This window comes from Marmota marmota, unplaced genomic scaffold (genome assembly GCF_001458135.2).
Source record: "Marmota marmota marmota unplaced genomic scaffold, marMar, whole genome shotgun sequence".
NCBI classification, from domain to species: domain Eukaryota; kingdom Metazoa; phylum Chordata; class Mammalia; order Rodentia; family Sciuridae; genus Marmota; species Marmota marmota.
The window spans coordinates 16,404,085-16,427,546 of record NW_026000185.1 but is presented as its reverse complement, the minus strand read 5'-3'; the positions used below and the strand labels follow the sequence as shown (position 1 = coordinate 16,427,546).

The following is a 23,462-nucleotide window of genomic DNA, read 5'->3' as shown; positions in this document are numbered from 1 at the left end:
CCCTCCCTCCCTCCCTCTCTCTGTCTCTCTCTCCTTCCTGGTGCCATGTCCAGTCGCTCTCCCCCACCACCCCCTTCCACCATGATGTTCTGCCTCACCTTGGGCCCAGGACAAGGGGGCTGGCTGGCTGCGGACTGAGACCTCTGAAACCAGGAGTCCCCAGATAAACTTTTCTTCCTCTAACTCTTCTCCTCAGACCTTTTCATCACAGTAGCAAAAAACAAAAAAACAAAACTAGCACACGTGCAACGGAACCACGATGTACCTATGCTAAGCAAGGTTTGCAGGTCTTGAGGTACTGGCGGTTTCCATGGTTACACGGGATGGAAGTGTGATCAGAGGGTGTCTTCCATTCGGTCTGAAAAAGTAGAGCCTGAGACGGGGTTTCTTGTTCTGGTGATGGGTGGGGAAGAGCTTTCTAGAAAGGGAGTGAAGGGAGCAGGAGGGGACACACGGAAAGAAAGGGTCTCCGCTGGTGCACAAAGGGCACCACACAGTCCCCCCATGTCACTCGTCATGGAAGGGCACCAGGCGGCTCCAGTCAGCCAAGGGCCATTCGGTGTGAGTGTCCTGGGGAGGACAGAGGCCCGCGACTGCAGGCTGAGGTGGTGGCCTCTGCGTGGCCAGCAGTCCCAGCCCAGGGCGGAGTCTCCTCCGGGGAGGGCGGGAACCACACGGTCCCCAGGAGGCCCGGAGGGATCCGGCCAAGTGTGCGGCTGCCTTTTGGCGCTATGGGGACCGTCGCCCCCGGGTCCGGGTCGCCGCTGTGGCCCGGGCTCGGGCTCCTGTTCCAGCTCGCGACGCTGCTGGGGACGCTGGGGCCACAGGTGAGAGCCGGGGAGGAGGCAGAGCCTCTAGAGTCTGCGGGGAGCCGGGGACCCGGGCGAGGGCGGGCGAGGGGACAGCGGGGCGATGGGGCGCCTTCCCTTCCTCTCCGGCCCCGGGTCACCTCCAGTAGGTCCCTGGGGAAGTGCCACTTGCGTCTGGAGCTGCAGAGGTGTACCAGCGTGGAAACGCACAGGGAGGCGCAGCGCCCGCCTCTTCTCCACGGAGGGCAGGGAGCAGGGTCCATCTGGAGAAGGGGACAGTCTGGCAGTAGAGCCAGGTCCCTTAAAACTTCTAGGGAGCCTGGCCTCCTTTAAAGATGTGACCAATTTAAGGATCCCCTGCTGAGACATGCGCCTCTACGTTTTTCAATACCAGGCGCTTGGCAATGCACCCCCCCACCACCACCACCTTATCCAAGACAGGACCCCAGGTTCAGAACCTCTGAGAAAAGTGAGCTCAAGGTGGTAGGGATCTGGTCCAGCCCAGCCGGGAGCAGAGACATCCAATCTTGGGGGAGCGCAGTCAGGACACAGAAGATGCCCAACCTAAAACCCAACTGCCCAGCCTGGAGCCCCCGCAGCACTAAAGGAAGGGCCTTGGCCTGAGCTACTCCCCAGCCTCCTTTCCAGCTCTGCATCCATCCGCGGTTGTCGAGTAATAATGAGAGCCCGGTGGGGCCAGAGCTGGTGTTTCCAGAAAAATGAGAAATGGGAACAATTAGAAAATCTGATTTTTTAAAAGTGAAATCTTCCAAATGTTACAAAAATTGGTAATAAAAACCAAAATTTTGAACATGAATGGTCAAACGAAATTCGGTGGGGGCAGTCAGTGTGTAGCATCTTCTCTAAGCCATCCTCACTTCTGCCATGTTGCAGACGGAAGAACTGAGGACCAGAAAAGAGAGGGGGCTTGAGCTCTTTTAGGCACTTAGCAGCTCAGTGAGACCCCGTCTCTAAATAAAATACAAAATAGGGCTGGGGATGGGGCTCAGTGGCTGAGTGCCCCTGGGTTCAATTCCAGGTACAAAAAAAAGTCGGAGGGGGGTGGGTCTTGGAGAAAGTTGCCGCAGTCTGCACCAGATACTGTCGGCTCAGACCCCAAGCTGAGGGTCTGAAGCAGGATGTGGCCTTTGCAGGGGTGCGGCTGGGCCACCCGGATGTTAGAATGCCTGCTGTGAGCTCAGCCTCACCCTGTTTGCTCAGGGAGGGGCTACAGCAGGTGAGTTAACCCAGCAGGGGCCAGGTCCAGCCTCCCTCCCCACAGCTACCCCCGAAGCTGTGGTTTGGGGGCCTGTTGGAGTCTGGCACCCAAAGCAGCTGGGCCAGTTTGTGGGGAGGGTGTGGGGCAGAAAGGGTCATTCTAAAAGAGATAGACATTGTGCCAAAGAGAAAGAGACCAGGCTTAGAGTCTGAGTTGCACCTTTGATTATCTGTGTGTCTTTAGGGCAGTAACCTAACCTTCCTGAGCTTCCTACTCCCTGATCTGTGCAATGGGGAGACTCAGAGATGCAATCTCATAGAGAGGCTGGAAGGATCAGGGTAGTCCTTTCATTACAAATTGCAGTGTTGGGGCTGGAGTTGTGGCTCCGTGGTAGAGTGCTCGCCTGGCATGTGTGAGGCCCTCGGTTTGATCCGCAGCGCCGCATATTAATATATTAATCAATTAATTAATTTAAAAGATCCATCGACAACTAAAACATATTAAAAAAAAAAAAAACCTTAGGGCTGGGGTTGTGGCTCAGCAGTAGAGTGCTCACCTAGCATGTGCAAGGCCCTGGGTTCCATTCTCAGCATCACATAAAAGTAAATAAATAAAATAAAGAAATTATATCCAACTACAACTAAAAATAAATATTAAAAAAAAAAACTTGCAGTGTTTTTTGAAAAGCCAGAAGGAACGGAAGCGAGGAGGAAGTGGGAATTTAAATACAGTGGGGGCCAACTCCCCTGGAGGCCCCCAGCTCTGCTGTAGTCACAGGGTCAAAGCAATGATTGGTGCAGACAGAAGCTCCCCGGATCCTCCTCCCCCTCCGTCCCACTTCTGGGAGAAGAGGGGTCACAGTCGGCCCTGCCTGGGGCAGGAGCAAGGGTAGTCTAGGCCTCTCAAAGGAGCTGTTCCCCACCACAGGCGCAGACCCTGAAGCCAGAGAGCCTCCTGCTCGTGTCCACCTTGGATGGAAGTCTCCACGCGCTGAGCAAGCAGACGGGGGACTTGAAGTGGACGCTGAAGAATGGTGTGCCAGGGGCTGCCACGGCTCTCTCCTGGGGTCCCTAGTTGGATGGTGGGCATGGTAGGGAGTCACTTGGGCATAGAGAGTAAGCACACGGGTACCAAGTTCCCACCAAGCCAGTGTCTGCAGGCAGCTTCCCCACTTCCCAGCTGAGTAGCCGTGGGAAGTTCACTTCACCTCTTGGAACCTCGATGTCCTCACCTGTAAAATGGGGCCAAGGGTAATGAGCCCACCTCACAGAGTTCTTGGGAGGAGACCTGGCATTCCTGTTGAATGCTGGGCTCAGTAAGCACCAGCTGTGCTTCTCAACTAGAGTCTACAGGGGGCTCATGCTGCGTGTCCTGTCCCTGCAGATCCCATCATCCAAGGACCAATGTATGTCACAGAGTAAGTGAACACGAGGAGGAGCCGGGAGATGGAGATGGGAGGGTTGTTTTTAGGGGGTGCGTGTTAGAAAGGAGGGAAGAGAATTGGGTCTGGATATGATATAGGGGAAGATCTTGGGGCTCCTGCTGAGAATTTGGAGGGAATGGGAACCTTCATAAAATCAGGGCCTTGAACTCAACCTTCTCCATTTCTTCTCTGTCCCACAGAACAGCTTTTCTCTCAGACCCTGCTGATGGCAGCCTGTACATCCTGGGGACCCAGAGACAACAGGGATTAATGGTGTGTTTCCTACAGTACTCTGGGATGGTGAGGGCCCTGATGCCGTCAGCTGGTGCACTGAAGGGGACTGGGGTAGCATGGTCAGAATCTGGGAGTCTCATCGGGGATGTAAGTCAGGCTCTGAGCATCATGGGTAGGCTGTCTGCTGGAGGGACCGTGGCTCTCACTGTGTCAGCAGAGCAGGCTGAGGACACTGAGGGGGCTTCTCAGGACTCTGGTGGATTTAAGGAGAAACTTATGTGTCAATTAGCTTTTGCTAAATAACCTATTGCCTCAAAACCAAACTACTTGAAATTCAGTGGCATGATATTTAGGCTGGGCTCGGTTGGGTGGTTCTTCTGCTGGTCTGGATCAAACTTGCTCCTGCATCTGTGGTCCACTGTTGGTCAGCTGGATGGCTCCGTTTCTGAAAGTTGAGAGTTGTTTGGCTGGTAACAGGGTATACATACCCTAATCTTACCCTGTCCCCATTATCCAAACCTAACAAGGATCAAGAGCACATGGAGTCCACTCACATAATCCAGACAAGTTCAACTCCAGGGAGAGAACAGGGCAGAGGAGGGTGGTGGGTGGATCTCTACTCCTAGCCACATTGGGCAGGGTCCCCCCTCAGTTCCTCAACCTCTCTGAGTCTTTCATGGCTGTTGACAGTTTTGAAAGTCTCCGTGTTTTTGAGAAGGGCATCAGGCAGGGATCGGGTGTAACCTGGGGCATCTTGACACTGGGTATGGGAAGATCTGCAGGTCCTTGAGAAGCTGTGTAGCAAAGTGGTTATGTACTGCCTCGGAAGACTGTCTAGCTGGGTATAAAATCTGGCTCTGCCACTCAATGGCTGTGTGGCCTCTCTGAGCTCCAGTTTTCTGGGAAGCATAAATAATAATAATGATGCCTCATGAAAATGTGATTATGGGGTCAACCTCAGAAGGGTGTCCAGCACAGCTGACTGCTGTGTGTATGTGTATGTGTGTGTGTGTGTGTGTGTGTGTGTATGTGTTTCCAATCTTCCTGGATATTGTCCCTATCCTAGAAACTGCCATTCACCATCCCAGAGCTGGTCCATGCCTCGCCCTGCCGCAGCTCCGACGGGGTCTTTTACACAGGTGAGCTCCTCTCCAGTCTTTGGCATCCAGGTCCAGCCAGCAGGAATGGGAACCTGGGCTGTGATGGGCCAGCCTGACACAGAGGCACAGTGTTTCCCACACCATCCCCCTCTGCAGGACGGAAGCAGGACGCCTGGTTCATAGTGAATCCTGAGTCAGGGGAGACTCAGATGACACTGACCACAGACAGTCTCTCTACCCCCCACCTCTACATCGGCAGAACACGTGAGTCAGGCCCCAGCTGCTCCCCAAGCTCGGGGCAGCACCCTTCATTCTCTGTCCAGGCCTGGCAGCTGCTATCCAAGTTGAGACCAGGCAGATTGGTTAGTCATCAACAAACATTTAACTCAATGGTGGCGGATACAGAAATGAACAGACAGCCTCGTGCTCTGTCATTGGGATATTCACCAGGCCTACAGGAGGGTGCCCAGGAAGTCCCTACGCCACAAAATGAACAGCCTTCAGGATGGGGTGAGGGAAGTTATCACTTGGGCACTCCTGGTAACCTTGCTTTGGGGGATCTCCAGAGTACACGGTCACCATGCATGACCCAAGGGCCCCGGCCCTGCGCTGGAACACCACCTACTGCCGCTACTCAGCAGCCCCCATGGATGGATCACCTGGGAAATGTGAGTGCCACCTTTCCCCAGCCCTGTCTTGGCATAAGGTCCCCAAGCCAGGGAACCTTGAATGGCATCCATGACCAAGTCCCACCCATCACATGCTGAGTGACTACTACCCTTGATAGATGATTCCAAGGGACCCCCTCAACACCCAGACTTCACCCTCATATCTCCAAGCAAGGTCTCACCATCCCAACTCTTCTATAACCCAAATGACTGCAACCAGGTAGCCTTAGGTCACTCCAGCTACTAAGTGACCACAAGAAATCCACACACCCTGAGCACTCCCCACTTGCCCTAATTGAACCCTACATGATGAGTGACCCTTGCAGATGATCCCTCAGAGAAACCCAGCCACCCCCTGGATAGTATGCCAGCCCTTCCCAACTGCCCAAGGACCTCACAGGTGCCCCTAAATAACCCCTCAAATCTTGACCATATCCTTTTGCATGAGACTCCATGAAGGTACCCTGACACATCACAAGTGACACTCCCAGGGCCCTTATCTCTTTCATACTCCATGTGACTCCCAGGTGACCTTTATATCTGGGCCACAATGATGACCCATCCTAAGTGAGCCTCAGTCGATGGCTGACTACCCTACATCCTAAGGTTCCTCTTAGATGACCCAGTCTGTCTCACACACATCTGAGTCACCTTTGGATGATCCCATGAACTCTGACCTTCCTATGTCCTGGAAACCCTCCAAGTAATCTCACCTGACCCCCACACACCTGAAAATCCCTCTACCCTGGATGCTCTCGGATGTGTCCACGAGGGCTCTCGCATCTCCCGGCCATCTTTCTTGGCAGACATGAGCTACCTCACATCCTGTGGGATGGGCCTGCTGCTGACTGTGGACCCAGGAAGTGGGACGGTGCTGTGGACCCAGGACTTGGGTGTGCCTGTGATGGGCATCTACACCTGGCATCAGGATGGCCTGCACCAGCTACCCCACCTCACACTGGCTCGGGACACCCTGCATTTCCTCGCCATCCGCTGGGGCCACATCCGGCTGCCTGCTTCAGGCCCCCAACATACGGCCACACACTTCTCTGTCTTGGACACCCAGCTTCAGTAGGTATCCACACCTGGGGTCCAGAAAGGGAGCTTCTGGAGTTATCCCAGCCCAGGCCCAATGACCAGGCATGATGTTCAACCATGACCACCAACAGCACCAAAAAAGGTGTCAAAACACTGTGCCCCCAAATACCTCCAGGGCCCCCTGGTTAGCCCCACTGTTCAGCAACTAATAGGGTAAAATCTGGCCTACGAGCGAGCCTATAGGCCACAGCCCCTCTGATTGCTAGATTCTGTGCCTAATGATTATTAAATACTTTATTTTTTTTTTTAAAGAGAGAGGAGAGGGGGGGAGAGAGAGAGAGAGAGAGAGAGAATTTATTTATTTATTTTTAGTTTTTCGGCGGACACAACATCTTTGTATGTGGTGCTGAGGATCGAACCCGGGCCGCACGCATGCCAGGCGAGCGCGCTACCGCTTGAGCCACATCCCCAGCCCGATTATTAAATACTTTAAAAATCACCTTCCCTCATAACACCTAATACTTTGGTGTCTCCATCTCGCAGTATCAGGAGACAGACTGGGAAAGTCTGGGATTGTCCATGTATTCATTTTGTTCCCCAAAAACTTAACTAAGCATTTACTATGTGCCAGTCACTTGCTAGGCTCTGGAAGTACAACAATAACAGCCACTGTTCCTGCCTACAGGAATCTCGGAGTCCTAGCATGGTGTGAGAAAGGATGAGATGAGAGAAGTACAGGGTATGGTGGGAATGTATAAGAAAGACACCCAAATTGAGACTGGGGGCAGGGGCAGTCATGGAAAGCTTCTTAAAGAAGGGACATGTAAGTTCAACCCTAAAAGGTAAATAGGAAATGGGAGATAGAAAGCACGTCATCCAGGGAACAGAAAAATTAAATCAGGCTGGAGCATATAGCCAACAGGAAGTGAAGTCTGAAGTTCTAAGTTAACTGGGATCTTGTGGGATCATGTAAAGGGCTTGAACATTTTTCCCCAAGGCTAAGGAGAAATCACTGGAGGACCCCTGAGACCCCCAAATGAGGAAGCGATTTGATCATATTTTCATTGTGGGAAGCTCCTTCTAGTCGCAATGTGAAGAGTGATACAGGGAAAACAGGACACTGAGAGGATATGCTTTAGTTCAGGCAAAGGATGATACTTTGGACGAGAGTGAAAAACGAGAGATGGAAATAAGATATAAGACATGAAGAGGTGATGATAGTAAGAATGATTAGGAAGCGGGGTGGCTGTGAAAGAGGAAAGGGCCAAGGGTCACACTTGGGTTTCTAGAAGCATGTGGGTGCCATCATTTTCAGGGGCAGGGAGCACTAGAGGAGGAAGCCCAGAAAGAAACAGAAGTAGGGGAAGAGTCAGGTGATGTGTTCAGATTTAGAAAATTGAGTTTTTTTAAGGGGGGGTCTGGGATAGACATGAATTTATAAATTGTGACTCCAACGTTTGTATCCATTTTGCTGCCCAACTACTCAAGACATAGCACTTAAAAACCACACTTATTAGTTCTCAAGCATCTGTGGGTCATCTGGGTAGATCTTCTGGTCAGGAGTCAGCTGGTGACTTGACAGAGCCAACAATCTAGGATGGTCCCCACTCGCCTCTCTCCATACGGCCTACAAGGTATCAAACAGCATAGTTCTTTGCTACTTCACCAGGTCTTCCTCAATGGTCATCTCAGAGTCCCCAAGAACAATACCAGGGAGGAAGCCCCAGTACACAGGCATTTTACAAGTCCCTTCTAGGGACATTGACTAACACATGTCACATGACCAAGTTCAGAGCCAATATGGAAAGATCCTCTAGGCCCACATATCTGAAGTCACACACCACTGTGACCCATTGTTCCCTTTTTTCTCTCTCCCATTAGGATGACACTGTACGTAGGAAAAGAAGAAGCTGGCTTTTATGTCTCCAAAGCCTTAGTCCACACAGGAGTGGCCCTAGTGGTGAGAAGGGGTCTCTAGAGGGCTGGAAAGAGGGGCAGGAGAGGGGCCTCCTTCATGGCTGTCCATCTTCTCCCATAGCCTCGTGGACTGACCCTGGCCCCCATGGATGGCCCGACCACAGATGAGGTGACACTCCAAGTCTCAGGGGAGCAGGAGGGCTCACCCAGCACTGCTGTCAGATACCCCTCAGGCAGTGTGGCCCTCCCGAGCCAATGGCTGCTCATTGGTAAGGTCCCTTGGCTCAGATTTGGAATAAAGGGTCTGTGAGCCCAGATCCTTTAGAAGTTAGAAGGCTGAGAGCACCTTCAGCCCTGTGATTTGTGTCCCTGCCCCTTAGGACACCATGAGCCACCCCCAGTCCTGCACACCACCATGCTGAGGGTCCATCCCACCTCAGGGAGTGGGACTGCTGCCACAAGACCCCCGGAGAGTACCCACACTTCAACTGCCTTCTCAGAGGTCAGTGCGAGAAGGGCAGAGGGCAGCAGATACATGGACAGCCCTTGGACCTTTCCCTCTGGCTTCTAGGAGTAACCTGATGGAGGATTAGGTGACCTCAGAGTTTCTGAGAAGACAAACATTTTGTGGTTGTCACTGTCAGAACTGTTAGAAGTATCAAAAAGATATTGGGTACCTAAACAGTGAAACATGGTTTGCTGTCTTTTATGTTTCTTCAGCACAAATATTGTAAAATATTCATCAAGTGAGAATTTTAAAACAGAAAAACTATAAAAAAAAAAAAAAAAAAACGTGCCTTCCTGGGAGCAGGTTAGATAAGAAGTACCAGTAAGTAGTTCAAGGTCAGAAGGAAGAGCCGTGACTTGGAGTACTAATTCTCAAATCTGGTCGCTCATCAGAATCACCCAGGAATCCATTCCAGACACACCAAATGCAGTCTCTGGAGGTGGATGTCTGTATTTTTAATGACGCCCCACGAGTACCTGTATTTTTAATGACATGCAAGGAGATGCTGGTTTGGCAAACCACACTCCTGGGCACCGTGATGTTTCAGCACCACGGAGAGCTCCACGGTCCCCACCATAACAGACCACTCACTGCCCCTTCAGCTAAGCCCTGCCCTGGACCGGGTGAAGGGTTGGGGGTTCCACTGTGAGAGGGAGTACCAAGATTGAAAACCGCTTCGTTCCCAGCTTCTGAGCCCGAGTCAAGAGGAACCTTGGGACGCAGAGCTACACCCTGAAGAGAAAACTCCAGACTCTTATCCAGGGCTGGGATCCCAAGACCTGCTGGCAGCCAGTCTCACAGGTGTCCTCCTGGGAGGCTGGATTCTATTCCTGATGAGGCAGGTAAGCCCATCGCTCTGACCTCAGGTGCATCGCAGTGTCTTTCCAGAGAGAACTCTACTCCTCTCAGACCACTGAGCCACCCTCTCCCTCACCCCTTTCCAACTCTGCGCCCTGCCTTCCCCCTAGCAGTTCCCAGTCCCTGCTCCTGTGCTATGTAGGTTCATGGTCCAGGTGGAGGCCAGCTCAGACACAGGTGTGGGCCCTCACTGGGCAGGCCTGGCCGGGCCAAGCTCCCTGAACCCTCATGCATTAGCAGCAGCAGTTGGCAGAGAAGCAGCAGAAGGCTCCCCCAGCACCTGAAGGCCCTGCCATCTCACAGGACGCTCAGGCCCAGCTCCCAGGGGCCACCCCGCAATGCCAGAAGACTCTTCAAAGTCCCTTAGAGCAAGCCCATCCACCCTGCAATCCTGAAGGTGAGCTGGAATGAACAAGATGGGCCAGAATCAGGGACAGAAAAGGGAGGGGCACACTTAATTTAATTTCAAAGTGAATTTCACAGAAGCCATGATAGTGGGATGGTTCCACCTAAATAAGATAATAAGAGGGTGCTTTGAGGGCATTGTGTAGTTAGTTGAGCACCCAAGGGTCTTCTCTATACTTATTATCACTATTAATTTCAAAGAACTCTGGATGTAGATAGAACTGAATGTAGATCAAACTCTATTCTCTGTTAACATTGACCAGTTGCTTGACCTCTGTGAGTTTCGGTTTTTTCATTTTGTTAAGAAGGACTAAAAACACCTGTCTCATATCACCTCATTGGGAAAGGTTATTATCATTATTATTTAAATCAGGCCTAGGTGATGTTATTAATATAAAATAATATCACATTTTATAATGGTAATGGTAAGCTATCGAAGTCAAATTTTATTTTATTTTGATACTGGGGATTGAACCCAGGCACACTTAACCACTGAGCCACATCCCCAAATCTATTTTATGTTTTATTTAGAGACAGAGTCTTGCTGAGTCACTTAGGGCCTTGCTAAGTTGCTGAGGCTGGCTTTGAACTTGCGATCCTCCTTCCTCAGCCTCCCAAGCTGCTGGGATTGCAGGGGTGCCCCACCATACTGGCAACTTTTTATCTTTTTAAACATTCCTCTCATCTTTTCTCAATTTAAGCCTATCGACAGTCCCTTTCAAAGATTCTGTGGTATCTGGGGAGGCTTCCGGGGGCTCAGCACGTGTTTATGGCTCCACCTGTGCTTCTCCTGCTCCTCTGGCTCTGGGCGGGGCTGGTGCTGTTGGTGAACCAGCCCTGGCCCCTCCTGGTCCTGCTCCCCCAACTTCCCCTGCAGCAGCTCCACCTGCTGTCAACTCAGGCTGAAGTCCACCCTGCAGTTGACTGTAGCTGCACCACAATCCCAGTGCTCCCCTGTGTGCTCCCCTTCCTCAGGCCTCTGCTGAGAGGGAAACGCTCCCCTTCCTCGGGATCAGTGATTATCTTTTGGGATAGAACCCTGGGCCCAGCACAGACAAAGCATAAGCTGTAGGACTGAGCTACACCGCAGCCCAGGCCAGCTCTTCCCCAGTGTCCCACAGCCAAGTTGCCTAAGCCCTGAAGTATTGTAATTCTTGTCATTTTAGAGAGTCAAAGTGGGTCCAGGGAATAATCACCCTATTGTACCCCAAAACCCTCATCTCCGTTTGGAGATGACTTTAGAGTGGAGTACAGACAACTCAGACTCCATCTTTTCCCGGGTGGTTTTTGTCAAAAGGTGCTGCAAACCCTCCTTGCCGTTTTCCTTCCGTTACCCCTCACACCCCAACTCACCAGGCTCTAGTCATTGAGGTGGTAGAAATTCTTTCCCCAGAAGTCTCCCCAATTTCCATCTAAGTCACTCGATTTCAGTAATCCTCTAGAGAAGTAACAAGGAAGAAGGAAAAGAATCTCAGAACTTGAGTCTCAGGTCTGACTCAGCCAAGACAGCCTTGTTATGTTATGTAAAATACCAAAAATTATTTGTGCACTTTAGGGAAAGAGTCAGGGTGATATCGATGTTTTGGGACAAGCGCCCAAGAAAAATCAAAGAGATCAGTCTAGCTAGAGCCTGGTAATTTTGTTATTAAACTCAGTAGGAAAAAAATATCTCTATATAATACTAGATTTCCTCTGTCATTTAAAGTCTTTATAGTTCTTTCACTTCTTTGTTTAAAATGTGAATAAGCTTGTTATTTGGCATTTTCATGCACTCTAGGCAAAACCCAGAGAGAACAGGCGATGATTATGTAGTGTGGAAAATGCTGTGGTGGTGGGATCATATAAGGAAAGAGTTTCAGGAATTCAGAGAAGGGGCACAGAATCCAGACTTGGGAAACAGGAAATAACCTAGATTCGAAGCCCAAACTGGGAGCCCATGAAGGGGGAACTGCCCAAGTGAGCCCCGAAGAGTGGGACACAAACTAAAATTCAAAGATTATATTCTGCAAGTGAAAGTAAGGTTGCAGACTCATGCTCATGGACAGACCAAGTGGACAGAGTAAAGCAACCACCAAGGAGACAATAGGGAATGGCGGGGACTGTGGCAGTCTGGGAACAGCTGCCCTGCTAGTTTATAGCAGGGACTATGCTGGTCTAGCTTACTCCTACGACCCTTGGCAGAGAGCAGGGATCACTGAATGTTTGTTGGATCAAGACTGACTCTGGGCACTGGAGATTCAAAAACAGCACCTCTCATAAATAGGTACGAAATGAACATGTGCTAAGCCACTGTGAGGAAAAGGCGCAGTTACTGTTAGTCTGAGATTTGCCCATTTAGGCAAAACCCAGATAGATCTATTTCAGAGTCCACGGTATCAGAATCTCAGACCTGGGAGAGTCAAAATATGGCTCATGGAGAAAAGCTCTTGAGAACCCACTCTTCAAACATAGCCTCCACCCCAGCACTCGGGGCAGCCTATTTTATTCTTAGGACACAAATGTCAAGCTCAGGAACTCTGATCTTGGAAATCTCAGTCCTCCTATCTCAGTAGGAGAGAGGGATGTTTCTTATGAGTGTTTCTATGGCTCACAAAATCACTTAACACAAATGCATGTACCCGTGCATACTTGGGTGTCCTTCAGAACTGCCAATCATGTCATACATCCAACAGCAAGTGGACATTATCAAGCCTGAACCAGAGTGAGCCTGTTTCTAGAATTTCCTGTGTACAGGCACTGTTCTAAACACTTTGCATGTATGAACTCACATTAACAACATTCCTGTGCTGTAGGTACTGTTATGATGCCTCTTCTATAGAAGAAGGCAGAAAAGCTTAATGATATTCTGCATCTCACCTCCAGGCTCATAGAGCTACTAAGTGGCAGCTCAGGAGTTCAAAGACAGGTAAGCTGTCTCCAGCCTGTGCTCTTAATGGGCTGCTGTGGGATCCTGCCCCTGTCTCAACACTGGCAAACACCTATGAAAGGATGTGACTATCTCTAAAGGTTCCCAGCCTATGTCAAAACAGCAGCAAAATACAGTGTGTACTCAGGACTTCCAAGAGATAATTCTGACTATGCCATGTCCCCCGACATGACAACTTTTGAATGCTTTATAACTTACCTCTTGCATGTGTTGCCTCTCCACTATGATGCTGCAGAAGGCTGATAAATACCTGAATTCAAGGTCCTCAAGGCCTTAAGGCTGGACTCTGTCTAGTACTGAGGGTGCCACTGAACATCAGTCTAGCAAGCACTGAGCCAACATTTATCCTACACTATGGGCATCAAGAACAGGAAAAGCACACAATAGAATGAAAACCCAGAGGAACCAAGTGCATGGTATGAAGACAGGGCTGGCAGGATGACCCTCACCTAGAGTCAGATGACCAGCGCTTGTTCCAATAGGTTTTCAGGCAATTCTGTCCCTGATTTCTGAGCTGCCACAGACAGTACAGGTGATGTGCTTTCTGCAAAGCCCAGATGCATTCATTCCCGAGTCCAGGGAACACCAAGTTAGGTTACTGCCTGCATTTTGCAGAGAGGATGAGAGCGAATATTTAGCAAGTAGTGCTAGAGCATGGCTTGGGGCTGGTTTTAGTCAGCTTTTTTTTTTTTTTTTTTTTTGCTGCTGTAAGTAAAAGACCCAAACAGAAAAATTATAGAAGAGGAAAAGTTTACTTAAGGGCTCACAGTTTTAGAGGTCTCAGTCCGTAGACAGCCAGATCCATTCCTCGGGGCTTGAGTTGAGGCTGAACATCATGGTGGAGTGTGTGGAGGATAGAAGCAGCTCTTGTGATGATCAGAAAGCAGAGAGAGAGACTCTATTTTCCAGATACAAATATATACCCCAGCTGGTTGTGGTGGTGGTGCTCACCTTTAATCCCACAGCTCGGGAGGTTGAGGCAGGAGGATCACGAGTTCAAATCCAGCCTCTGCAATTTAGCGAGGCGCTAAGCAACTCAATGAGACCCAGTCTCTCTATATATACACCCCAAAGCCATGCCCCCAATGGCCCCCTTTCTCCAGTCACACCCACCAGCCTTCAATTGCCACTCAATTAATCCCACAAGGTGATTAATTCACCCACTAAGGCTCTCCTAACCAGTCATTTCTCCTCTGAACTTTCTGGCACTGTCTTCCATGTGAGCTTTTGGGAGATACCTCACATCCCAACCATAATAGGGATTTTCTTACTGGTTCCTAACCCTGATTTTATTTTGCTTTTCCATTTTTTCTAGAGCTGATTATAGAGCCAGAAGTGAGTAGCATGTTCTCAGGGCCCCTGCTCTGCACAATTCAGGGGTGCCATATAGTTGGCTGTATGGAGAGTGCCCCTTACAAACCTACAGACCCTTGCTCCCCTGAACCCACCTCATCCATCCTAATGGGAAACCAAGGCCTTCTGGGGGTCCCTTGCCACCTTAGAACTAACTCTGGGGCCACAGAGGCTCCCAGGAGCCCCGCTTCTTCCTTTCTGGCCAGTCTTTTCTGTAACTATGCTCACTCTCGTCATGCTCCCACTGCCAAGTTCACCTTCCTGTTTGAAGCCAGTCCAACCTCAGTTAAAGGATTCAGTTACAACTGGTGGAGGTGGGGCTAATGGCAGAGAAATTCAGGGAAAAAAAACCAGGGCAGAAGATGCCAGAAAAGAGGCTAATTCAGCGAACATCTCCCTGCCCCCTCTTCCCATAGTCCTTCAGTCTTCACGTTAATATGATGTAGGGCCGTTGACATTGCCCTGCTTTACAGATGAGAAAACCCAGGGCAGAGAGATTAATTAACTTGCTCAAGTACACAGGAAGGAAGAGCTATTGGACCTGTTAATCTGACACCTGGGTGCCGGCTCTTACCCACCAGGCTGAGCGTGGAGGGGGAGGTCTGGACTGGGCAGAGGGGGGCTGTGGGCAGCAAGCAGAGGCTCCCTGTGACACCACCCTCCTTCTGTTCCCTAGCCGAGCAGCTCACTGTAGTGGGAAAGATTTCCTTCAACCCCAAAGACGTGCTGGGACGCGGGGCAGGTGGGACATTCGTTTTCCGGTAAGTGGCAGGCAGGAGCCAGGCTACAGACATGGCACTGAGAGCCTTTGGCCGTTACCCCTTAGGGAACCATTCTTTCAAGACTCCCCAGGGTGGGGACAGGCTGACCCCTCTGCTCACAAGTTCCTACCCTTTCCTTTATCTGCTCTCTCGGAACCCTTGTCCCCTTACCCACCTCCCAGGGGACAGTTTGAGGGTCGGGCGGTGGCTGTCAAACGGCTACTCCGAGAGTGCTTCAGTCTGGTTCGGCGGGAGGTCCAGCTGCTGCAGGAGTCCGACAGGCACCCCAATGTGCTCCGCTACTTCTGCACGGAGCGGAGCCCCCAGTTCCACTATATTGCCCTGGAACTCTGCCAGGCCTCCTTGCAGGAGGTGAGCTGGGAGCTCAGGGAGGGCAGGGGGCCCTGGGCTGCATAGTGACACTTTGCCCTTCCATGTTGCTCAGTATGTAGAGAACCCCGACCTTGGCCGCTGGGGCCTGGAGCCCACAATGGTACTCCAGCAGCTGACATCTGGCCTGGCACACCTGCACTCCTTACACATAGGTAACCGCTGGCCCTGCCTCCTGTCCCCAACTTCCACCTGCTCTTCTCCTGCACCAGCCACCAGCTCCCTCTCCGTGCCACCCCTGTAGTGCACCGTGACCTGAAGCCGGGCAACATTCTCCTCACTGGGCCTGACGGCCAGGGTCAAGGCAGGGTGGTCCTCTCGGATTTCGGCCTCTGCAAGAAGCTGCCTGCCGGCCGATGCAGCTTCAGCCTCCGCTCGGGCATCCCTGGCACCGAAGGCTGGATGGCACCCGAGCTCCTACAACTCCTGCCCCCAAACAGCCCTGTGAGTCTTCCCGCCTGCCCCAGGCCACAGGGCTCCCTGTGTCCCAGCTGCCTCCCAGAAGAGGCCCTACCCCACTTGCTGGGTGATCCACTCCTCCAGGCCTCTGCTGCTTGATCTGTGCAGAAGGGCTCTTCTTACCTCGGGCAGTGGCTCTCCAACAGGGGCCATTTTGCTGCCCAGGGGATCTTAAGATAAAAACCAATCTTCACTGATTCACAATTACTGGGGAACTGACGTGGGAAGAAAACGCCCAGATCCTCGTACCCAGTGGGTCTGATCTAATTAGCTGGGGTAGAGCCTCCTGGGTGTTGTAAGGTAGAGTTGGGTCCACAATCACTGATGTGGAGGGTTCTGGGGAGCATCCGCTGATGTAGATGAAGCACAGAACAGCTTCTGACCCCATGGGCACTGGAGTTGGGGACCCCAGGGTTATAGATTTTGGAGTCACAGTGTGTGGGTGGAAGTTGAATTCTTAGGTGTAGATAACACCAAAGGACAGTCACTAGGGAAATCACTCCCACTCCCCAAATCAGGATAAAGCTCCAAGTGGTGGGCTGGAGATCCAAGGACCAATGCACTAATGTTGCAAGCCCAGAAAGTTTATTTTTTTAAATTACTGGCCACTATTTTGACACTGGGGGAAATCCCGCATAAAAATCTGAATTTGGGATTCTCTTGGGGGGAAAAAAAAATCAGCTCTGCCATCCTAGCAGAGTCCCCTGGTGACGATTAGCGAGAGCCGGGGATCAGCTGGCAGGGTCAGGGCCCATGCCAGGTCTCCAATCCTTACTGTCGCCTACAGTAGCCTCTGTCGTGCTCCCTGTGCACCTGCAGGAAAGAGCAGGAAAACCCAAACCAGAAACTCTGCTGGGTCACAGGTGCTGGGTGAAGAGCCAGGGGGGTCTTCAACAGAGCGGAGGGGAGGAGACCTAAAGCCAAGAGATGCAGCCCAGGACATGGCCAGGAGATGTAGTCTGAACCAACCCCTGAGGGGATTTAGCCAGGGTGACTTCCTCCTCCTCATTCCTGTCTCTCTGGCCCCCCAGACCACTGCTGTGGACATCTTCTCTACAGGCTGTGTGTTCTATTATGTGCTTTCTGGTGGCAGCCACCCCTTTGGGGACAGTCTTTACCGCCAGGCCAACATCCTCGCAGGAGCTACCTGTCTGACTCACCTGGAAGAGGAGGCCCACGGTGAGGGAGACCTGGGCCCAGCAGGGAGGGAGGAAGAGGGCACGAGGCTGGGTAGGCCTGAACCATCCTTCCTTCTGCCCCCCAGACAAGGTGGTGGCCCGGGACCTGGTGGAAGCCATGTTGAGCCCTGTGCCGCAGGCCCGCCCTTCCGCTCCACAGGTGCTGGCCCACCCCCTCTTTTGGAGCAGAGCCAAGCAGCTCCAGTTTTTCCAGGTCAGAGGGAAACCTTGGGAATGGCCCCCCAGAAGTCCTAAGGTTGGGTCCTGATCAACATGGGAAGTCAGTGTAACTACCTGTTCCATCGTGCCCAGATATTCCATTCCATTGTGTGACCCTGACCAAGGGGACTGTGCCTCTGAACCCATTTGCTCCTCTATACAATGGACACATGGCACCTGCCTTCTGGGTAGGTGGTAAATCCCAGAGGCGCAGCCCAGCAAATCCAAGGTCCCCAAGAGACAATGGTCCTGACCACCCTAAACCAAGAGGCTCTCTGCTTCACACTCCTACCACGTGACACACTCCTGGCCTTGGGGCGGCTGGCACTAGTCACAAGGCTCAGGAGCTCTGTGGGTCCTAGGACGTCAGTGACTGGCTGGAGAAGGAGTCTGGGCAAGGGCCCCTGGTGACGGCGCTGGAGGCGGGCAGCTACAAGGTGGTCCGGCACAACTGGCACAAGCACATCTCCATGCCACTGCAGACAGGCAAGGCACACACCTGGGGTGGCCAAGGGGAACCCATGGGGGGCAACTCCAGAGCCCGTTTCTCTGCCTACAGATCTGAGAAGGTTCCGGTCATATAAGGGGACATCGGTGCGAGACCTGCTGCGGGCCATGAGGAACAAGGTATGTTCTGGGTCTGGGTGGGGCCTGGATCCTGGAAGGCGGGCCACAGCTGAGCCAGGGTCCCCTGCTCTATCACCCCCAGAAGCACCACTACAGGGAGCTGCCAGCCGAGGTGCAGCAAGCCCTGGGCCAGGTCCCCGACAGCTTTGTGCAGTACTTCACCCAGCGATTCCCGCGGCTGCTCCTCCATACCCACCGCACCATGAGGAGCTGCGCCTCGGAGAGCCTCTTCCTGACCTACTACCCGCCAGCTGCAGAGGCCAGGGAGCCGTGCCAGGAGCCACGGGGAGCTGAGCCAGCAGAGGGCGCAGAGACAGCCTCCACCCCAGCGGGCAAGGGAGTTGGGCCTGCAGCTGGGGCCGAGGGGGAGGCCCATTTTAGTCCCTGAGGAAACCGGGGAGGCCTGGCAGCCTGGGTCCGCTGGAGCAGAGACCTTCCCTGGAGCCCGGGCCCCTCAGGGAACACAGGCACAGTGAAGACTCACATGTGTTTAATGCGTATAAAGCCGAGGAAGGGGCAGTCCCGATTCAATAGAAATTCTCTGTGCAATTCATCTGGTGGGCTGCGTGAGAGCAAGAGCCAGAACCCACACCCCCACATGTACAAAAATAACTTACACACCCCACCTGCAGGGCCACGGAGCTCCTGCCCAGCCCCCAGGGCTGGGGCACACTACAGAAACTGCCCACGGGAGCCAACCAGCGCAGGCCCGGGAGCTGGTGGGAGGGAGGAGGCGCCAGTCCAGAGGGGGAGGCCTAGGAGGAGGCCTTGAGGCGATGGCAGGCCGAGCGCGAGCTCAGGAGTTTGTCCACCATGGTGCGGGCATAGCGCAGCCGGCTGGCCAGCTCCTTGCAGCAGCCGAACTCCTCCAGCAGGCTCAGGCGGTACGTGCGGAAGTCCCGCTTCTCGTCAATGTAGGTCACGGCTGCCATCAGCGGACACAGGATGAGTTTGGTATGGTCCTGGAAGGAGGGAAGGGAGGCAGGAGATCCCAGCTGCCAGTATGCGCAGGGGACGCGGGAGGAAGGCACCACCGCTTGGCTCCCCGCCCAGTGCCTACAGCCGAGGACCCACACCCACACTCCCCCCCCCCCATCCACCCATCCACCCTTCTCCTGCCCCGTCTACCTGGAAGAAGTTGATCTGCACGGTGCCATTGCTCAGGTGCAAGATGATGGCGCTGCGGGTGCGGAACCAGGTGCGCAGGTAGGGGAGTCGCGCCAGCTCGTCACCCTCGCGTGGCGTGATGTTGGCGCCCGCCTTCAGCAAGTGTTCGCTCATGTAATTGCGGAAGTACTTCAGGAGGGTGATCTGGAGGGAGAGTGGGGAATGGCTTCTGTGGGCTTCTGAGATTGGAGCCCGTGCTGCGCAGTGGCGCACCCCCCCGCCACCCACAGCCGCCAGGGGCTCAGCTCACCTTCTTCATCAAGGAGTTGGGGTGGGAGCTCACGGAGAGGTAGGACTCGGTGCCGTCGCGCTCTATGTATTGCAGGCTGTCCCCGTCGTCGTATAGGATGAGGCGCGTGGAGTCATTGAAGAGCACCCCTACACTGTTGTCACAGAGCTGATACCCTAGAGGCAGGGGGAGGGAGACCTCAGAAAGGGGAAGGAAGGGGGGGACTGGCGACTGGAACTGGGAGGCCTGGGATGCAGATAGGAGAGTTCTGAGAGAAGGGGACCTGGGAGCCACAAAAGACCAGAGCTTGTAACAACTTCAAGGGTCACTGGCTGACCTGAGCCACCCCCCATTCTGGGAGAGACCTACCGAGGCCATACTTGTCGGAGTAGTCCACCCACTTGCTGACCCAGAAGATGGGGATGCAAGCGGGATCCTCTGCCTCCTCTGGAACGAACAGACAGACCACTGATCAGAACCAGTCTCCTCCCGGCCCACTCAGAGCCCACACCCAGGAAGCTTGCTGAGCACCCACTGCTCTGTCCAAGGGCCTGGGGCCCCAGAGAAGGCACAGCAGGGCCTCTGCCACCAACGAGCCAAAACGAGTGGCAGCACACACATCTAACTGGCAAGTTATCACTCAATGCACCAAGTTCCGCCCCTCCAGCAGGCTGGTGCTCACAGAAAGCCTACTGCATGCCAGGAGTTGGGGTGGGAGCTCATGGAGATAGTTAGCAAGATACAAAACCCTGGCCCTTGAGCTCACATGTGAGGTGGGGGGGAGGGGGAGATTAATCAAAACACATATGGACAAACTCCATAAGTTATTTCTCTCATGGTAAAAGTCAGCGCCTAACTGGATTAAAAAACTGAGCAAATACACAATTCTGAATATATCAAATTGTTACGTTCAGTGCATGAAACAATTATTTTAAATGCACTAAACAAAGCAAGGAATTTTGGAATATGCTGGGTGATACGGTTATGGATAACTAACTACCCAGCAGGTAAAGGGTTGAGAGGGCCAGCACTGAGTGCCAGGAGATGTTTGTGGAGCAGACATTGGAAGAAGCAAGAGTTCGAGGCTCGCAGATGTGGGGAGGAAGCGCATTCCAGGGGCAGGAGCAGAAGGAACTAAAGCCCTGGGGCTGGGTCTCGGTGTCTGAAGGGAAGGCTGGGGTCTACTGAGCAAGTGAACAGCATGCACAGACGTACAGAGGTGACACGCTGGCATGCTAGAAGGTGGAATACTTGTAGTGCAAGAAAAAGGCCATAGGGGCCCCACCCTGAGGGCCTTGGGTGTCAGGCTCACTCATTTAAATTTTGATCAACAGGAAACAGAAACCAAAGGGAGTCAGACGCTATTGACTTTCCCTGCTCCTCCAGGTGGCCCCAGCACCCCCTCCCCGACCCGGGCCCTGCAGTACTCACCTTGCCTCACCAGCCCTCGCTCTGCGGGCTTGGAGGCATTGACACTGTGTAACTGCTGCAGCATGTCACTGAGGTGGCATTCAACCGCCTCATTCGTCTCCCGAACCACTGGTTCCTCTTTTTCCCGAGGACGATCAGGCTGGGGCTTCTCCGTGCCTAGGAAGGTGACAGTCATTAGCTGGGCACAAAATGGGGTGTGTCGTAGGCGGGGACACAAGACCCCCATCACAGCTGGCACTCTTCCCAGAGAAGAGCTTGTAGCTACCACTGCTTTGGGGAAACTGAGTCAGTATTCGATTATCAGAGCAGCTGCTGTGCTCCTGTGACAGCACCTGGTGCTCACCAGGAGGCCACAGAGCTTCAGGCACTCAGGCCTCTGACCCAACAGCGTGGCCTCGCAGGACATCACCTGTCACCTAGGGAGCAGCCTGAAATCACCTACAGCTCAGAGCTGCTGTGCTTTAGGCAAAGAATTAAAGGCATCCTCGGTATCCAGAAAGACCCAGGACTGAGAACTCATAATTCATGGACTTAGTAGGCAACTTAATGAAAATGTTAAGATTTTTCCACCTTAAAATTTGTTTTATACAATACTGAATTTATATAATGCTGAAACTAGATACATATGAAATGTTAAAATGTAATATTAATTCTTCTCAGGAGTGAATAGTAAGCCCAAATTTAAAACAAATGTGCAATCCAAAAAAAAAAAAATTGTTTTATATGCCTAGATGTAACCAAAGAATCTGAAAAGATGCATAATAAATTCACATTGGTTACACCTGGGCAGGAGAAACATGGATGATTTTCACTGTCTTGAATGCCTAAATGTTTAATCCCCCTCTTCCCAACATGTGCTAGTTCTCCTTGTATAAGTGAAAATTTTCTTAAAGTAAGTTTTCAAAAATAGCAAAATAAATAAATAAAACACTATGCTAGTATGGGGACTTCAGTGTGAAATAATAAGAATTAGAGATTGGATTTAAAAACCTTAGGGAAGGGGGGCTGAGGATGTGGCTCAAGCAGTAGCGCACTCGCCTGGCATGCGTGTGGCCCGGGTTCGATCCTCAGCACCATTTACAAAACGAAGATGTTGTGTCCGCCGAAAACTAAAAAATAAATATTAAAAAAATTCTCTCTCAAAAAAAAAAAAAAAAAACCCTAGGGAAGGGGCTGGGGTTGTGGCTCAGTGGTAGAGCACTTGCCTAGCATGTATGAGGCACTCGGTTCAATTCTTAGCACCACAATTAAATAAATGTCCATCAACAACTAGTAAAATATTTTTTAAAAAACCCTAATGAACAAGTGAGGGGCAGTGTGTAGAATAGATAAACAAATGTTAATAACCACTGAAAAGCAGTGAGAATACATGGAAATTCATCATAGTTCTCTATGTTTGGGTAAGTAAGTTGTTTTGTTTTTTTTTTTAATGCTAAATATTTCAAATTAAAAACAAAAGAAAAAGTGATCCTTAAAATAATAGTATGCTAGCCCAAAGAATAAGATAGATCCACGAGTCCATTGCTAATATGAATAACTACGTAAATGGAAGAGAAGGGACAACACTTCCTTGTAGAAGAAATCCAATCAATGATATGTAAAAGGCAAGGGGGGGGAGAAAAAGAAAAAAAAAAAACAGTATTTGCATACCTGAGTATTAGCCTGCGCAAAGCCCTAGGATCAATCCCCAGCATCACAAAAAGAAAAAAATATACACAGTAATAGTTGCTGCAGGTATAATCAACACATGGAGGCAAAAACTAATGGGCAACAGTTTGAGGAGAAAGAAGATAGTCTCAGAATAGTTCCCTGCAAGATACTTATTGATGATACAAGGAAAATAGTAACTTTGCAATGAAGAAACCCATCAGATGCCCCCTTAACCAAGTGGTCAAGATTAACATCACCAATTTAAAAAAAAAAAAAAAAAAGCTGGGCCCAGTGGCACACACTTGTAATCTTAGTGGCTCAGGAGGCCGAGGCAGGAGGATCCCGAGCTCAAAGCCAGCCTCAGCAATTTAATGAGGCCCTTAAGCAACTAACTGAGACCCTGTCTCTAAATAAAATACAAAATAGGGCTGGGACATGGCTAAGTGGTCGAATGCCCCGAGTTCAATCCCTGGTACCAAAAAAAACAAAATCCAACAGGAGATAGAACACCGAGAGGAACATATCAGTTCTGCAGTAGTCTTGCCAAAAATGCACAACTCCAATGTAAGCTCAAGGAAGCATCGAAATCAAATTAGGGGTTGGGGAGAGCTCTATTAGTCACTTAAATAGTAAGTATAATCTTGAAAAACAAATTGAAAGATATTCTAGGAAATAACCTCACCAGTGCTTTTCAAAGGGCCATGACCACGAAACACAGACTGAGGCTGTGTCCTAGGTTGGAGGAGACTAAGGCAACATGACAGCTAAATGCCAAGTGGGGTCCTGAATGGCATAGAACAGGGGTATGATGGGAAAAAACTGATGGGTCTGAGGAAAGGCTGATGTTTGTTGTATTGTCCCAAAGCTAATGTCTCTCTTTTTTTTTTTTTTTT

At 51.4% G+C, this 23,462-nt stretch overlaps 2 protein-coding genes across 3 annotated transcripts in view; one reads left to right on the top strand and one right to left on the bottom strand.

The window, feature by feature from the left end:
• Nucleotides 1–731: 731 nt before the first annotated feature.
• Ern2 (endoplasmic reticulum to nucleus signaling 2) lies at nucleotides 732–18,480 on the top strand. Its single transcript, XM_048790075.1, has 22 exons — nucleotides 732–827; nucleotides 2,956–3,061; nucleotides 3,412–3,445; nucleotides 3,652–3,724; nucleotides 4,752–4,824; nucleotides 4,942–5,049; nucleotides 5,352–5,453; nucleotides 6,260–6,524; nucleotides 8,373–8,451; nucleotides 8,530–8,677; nucleotides 8,789–8,910; nucleotides 9,603–9,758; nucleotides 10,012–10,171; nucleotides 15,135–15,219; nucleotides 15,402–15,591; nucleotides 15,665–15,764; nucleotides 15,854–16,053; nucleotides 17,100–17,247; nucleotides 17,333–17,460; nucleotides 17,828–17,951; nucleotides 18,025–18,092; nucleotides 18,175–18,480. The coding sequence occupies exons 1-22, from the start codon at nucleotides 732–734 to the stop codon at nucleotides 18,478–18,480; spliced, it is 2,871 nt and encodes a 956-aa protein (XP_048646032.1).
• An 85-nt stretch (nucleotides 18,481–18,565) lies between these two features.
• Nucleotides 18,566–23,462, bottom strand: part of Plk1 (polo like kinase 1) — a 12,558-nt gene continuing 7,661 nt past the window's right edge. The window contains exons 6-10 of one of the 2 annotated variants that reach the window (XM_015491176.2): nucleotides 20,920–21,075; nucleotides 19,858–19,935; nucleotides 19,510–19,664; nucleotides 19,221–19,403; nucleotides 18,566–19,054 (exon numbers count right to left, since the gene is read on the bottom strand). In XM_015491176.2, the coding sequence (XP_015346662.1) occupies nucleotides 18,848–19,054; nucleotides 19,221–19,403; nucleotides 19,510–19,664; nucleotides 19,858–19,935; nucleotides 20,920–21,075 (779 nt within the window). In that variant the 3' untranslated portion in view covers nucleotides 18,566–18,847. The remainder of the gene's footprint in view (nucleotides 19,055–19,220; nucleotides 19,404–19,509; nucleotides 19,665–19,857; nucleotides 19,936–20,919; nucleotides 21,076–23,462) is intronic. The other variant, XM_048789664.1, reaches the window with a different exon arrangement.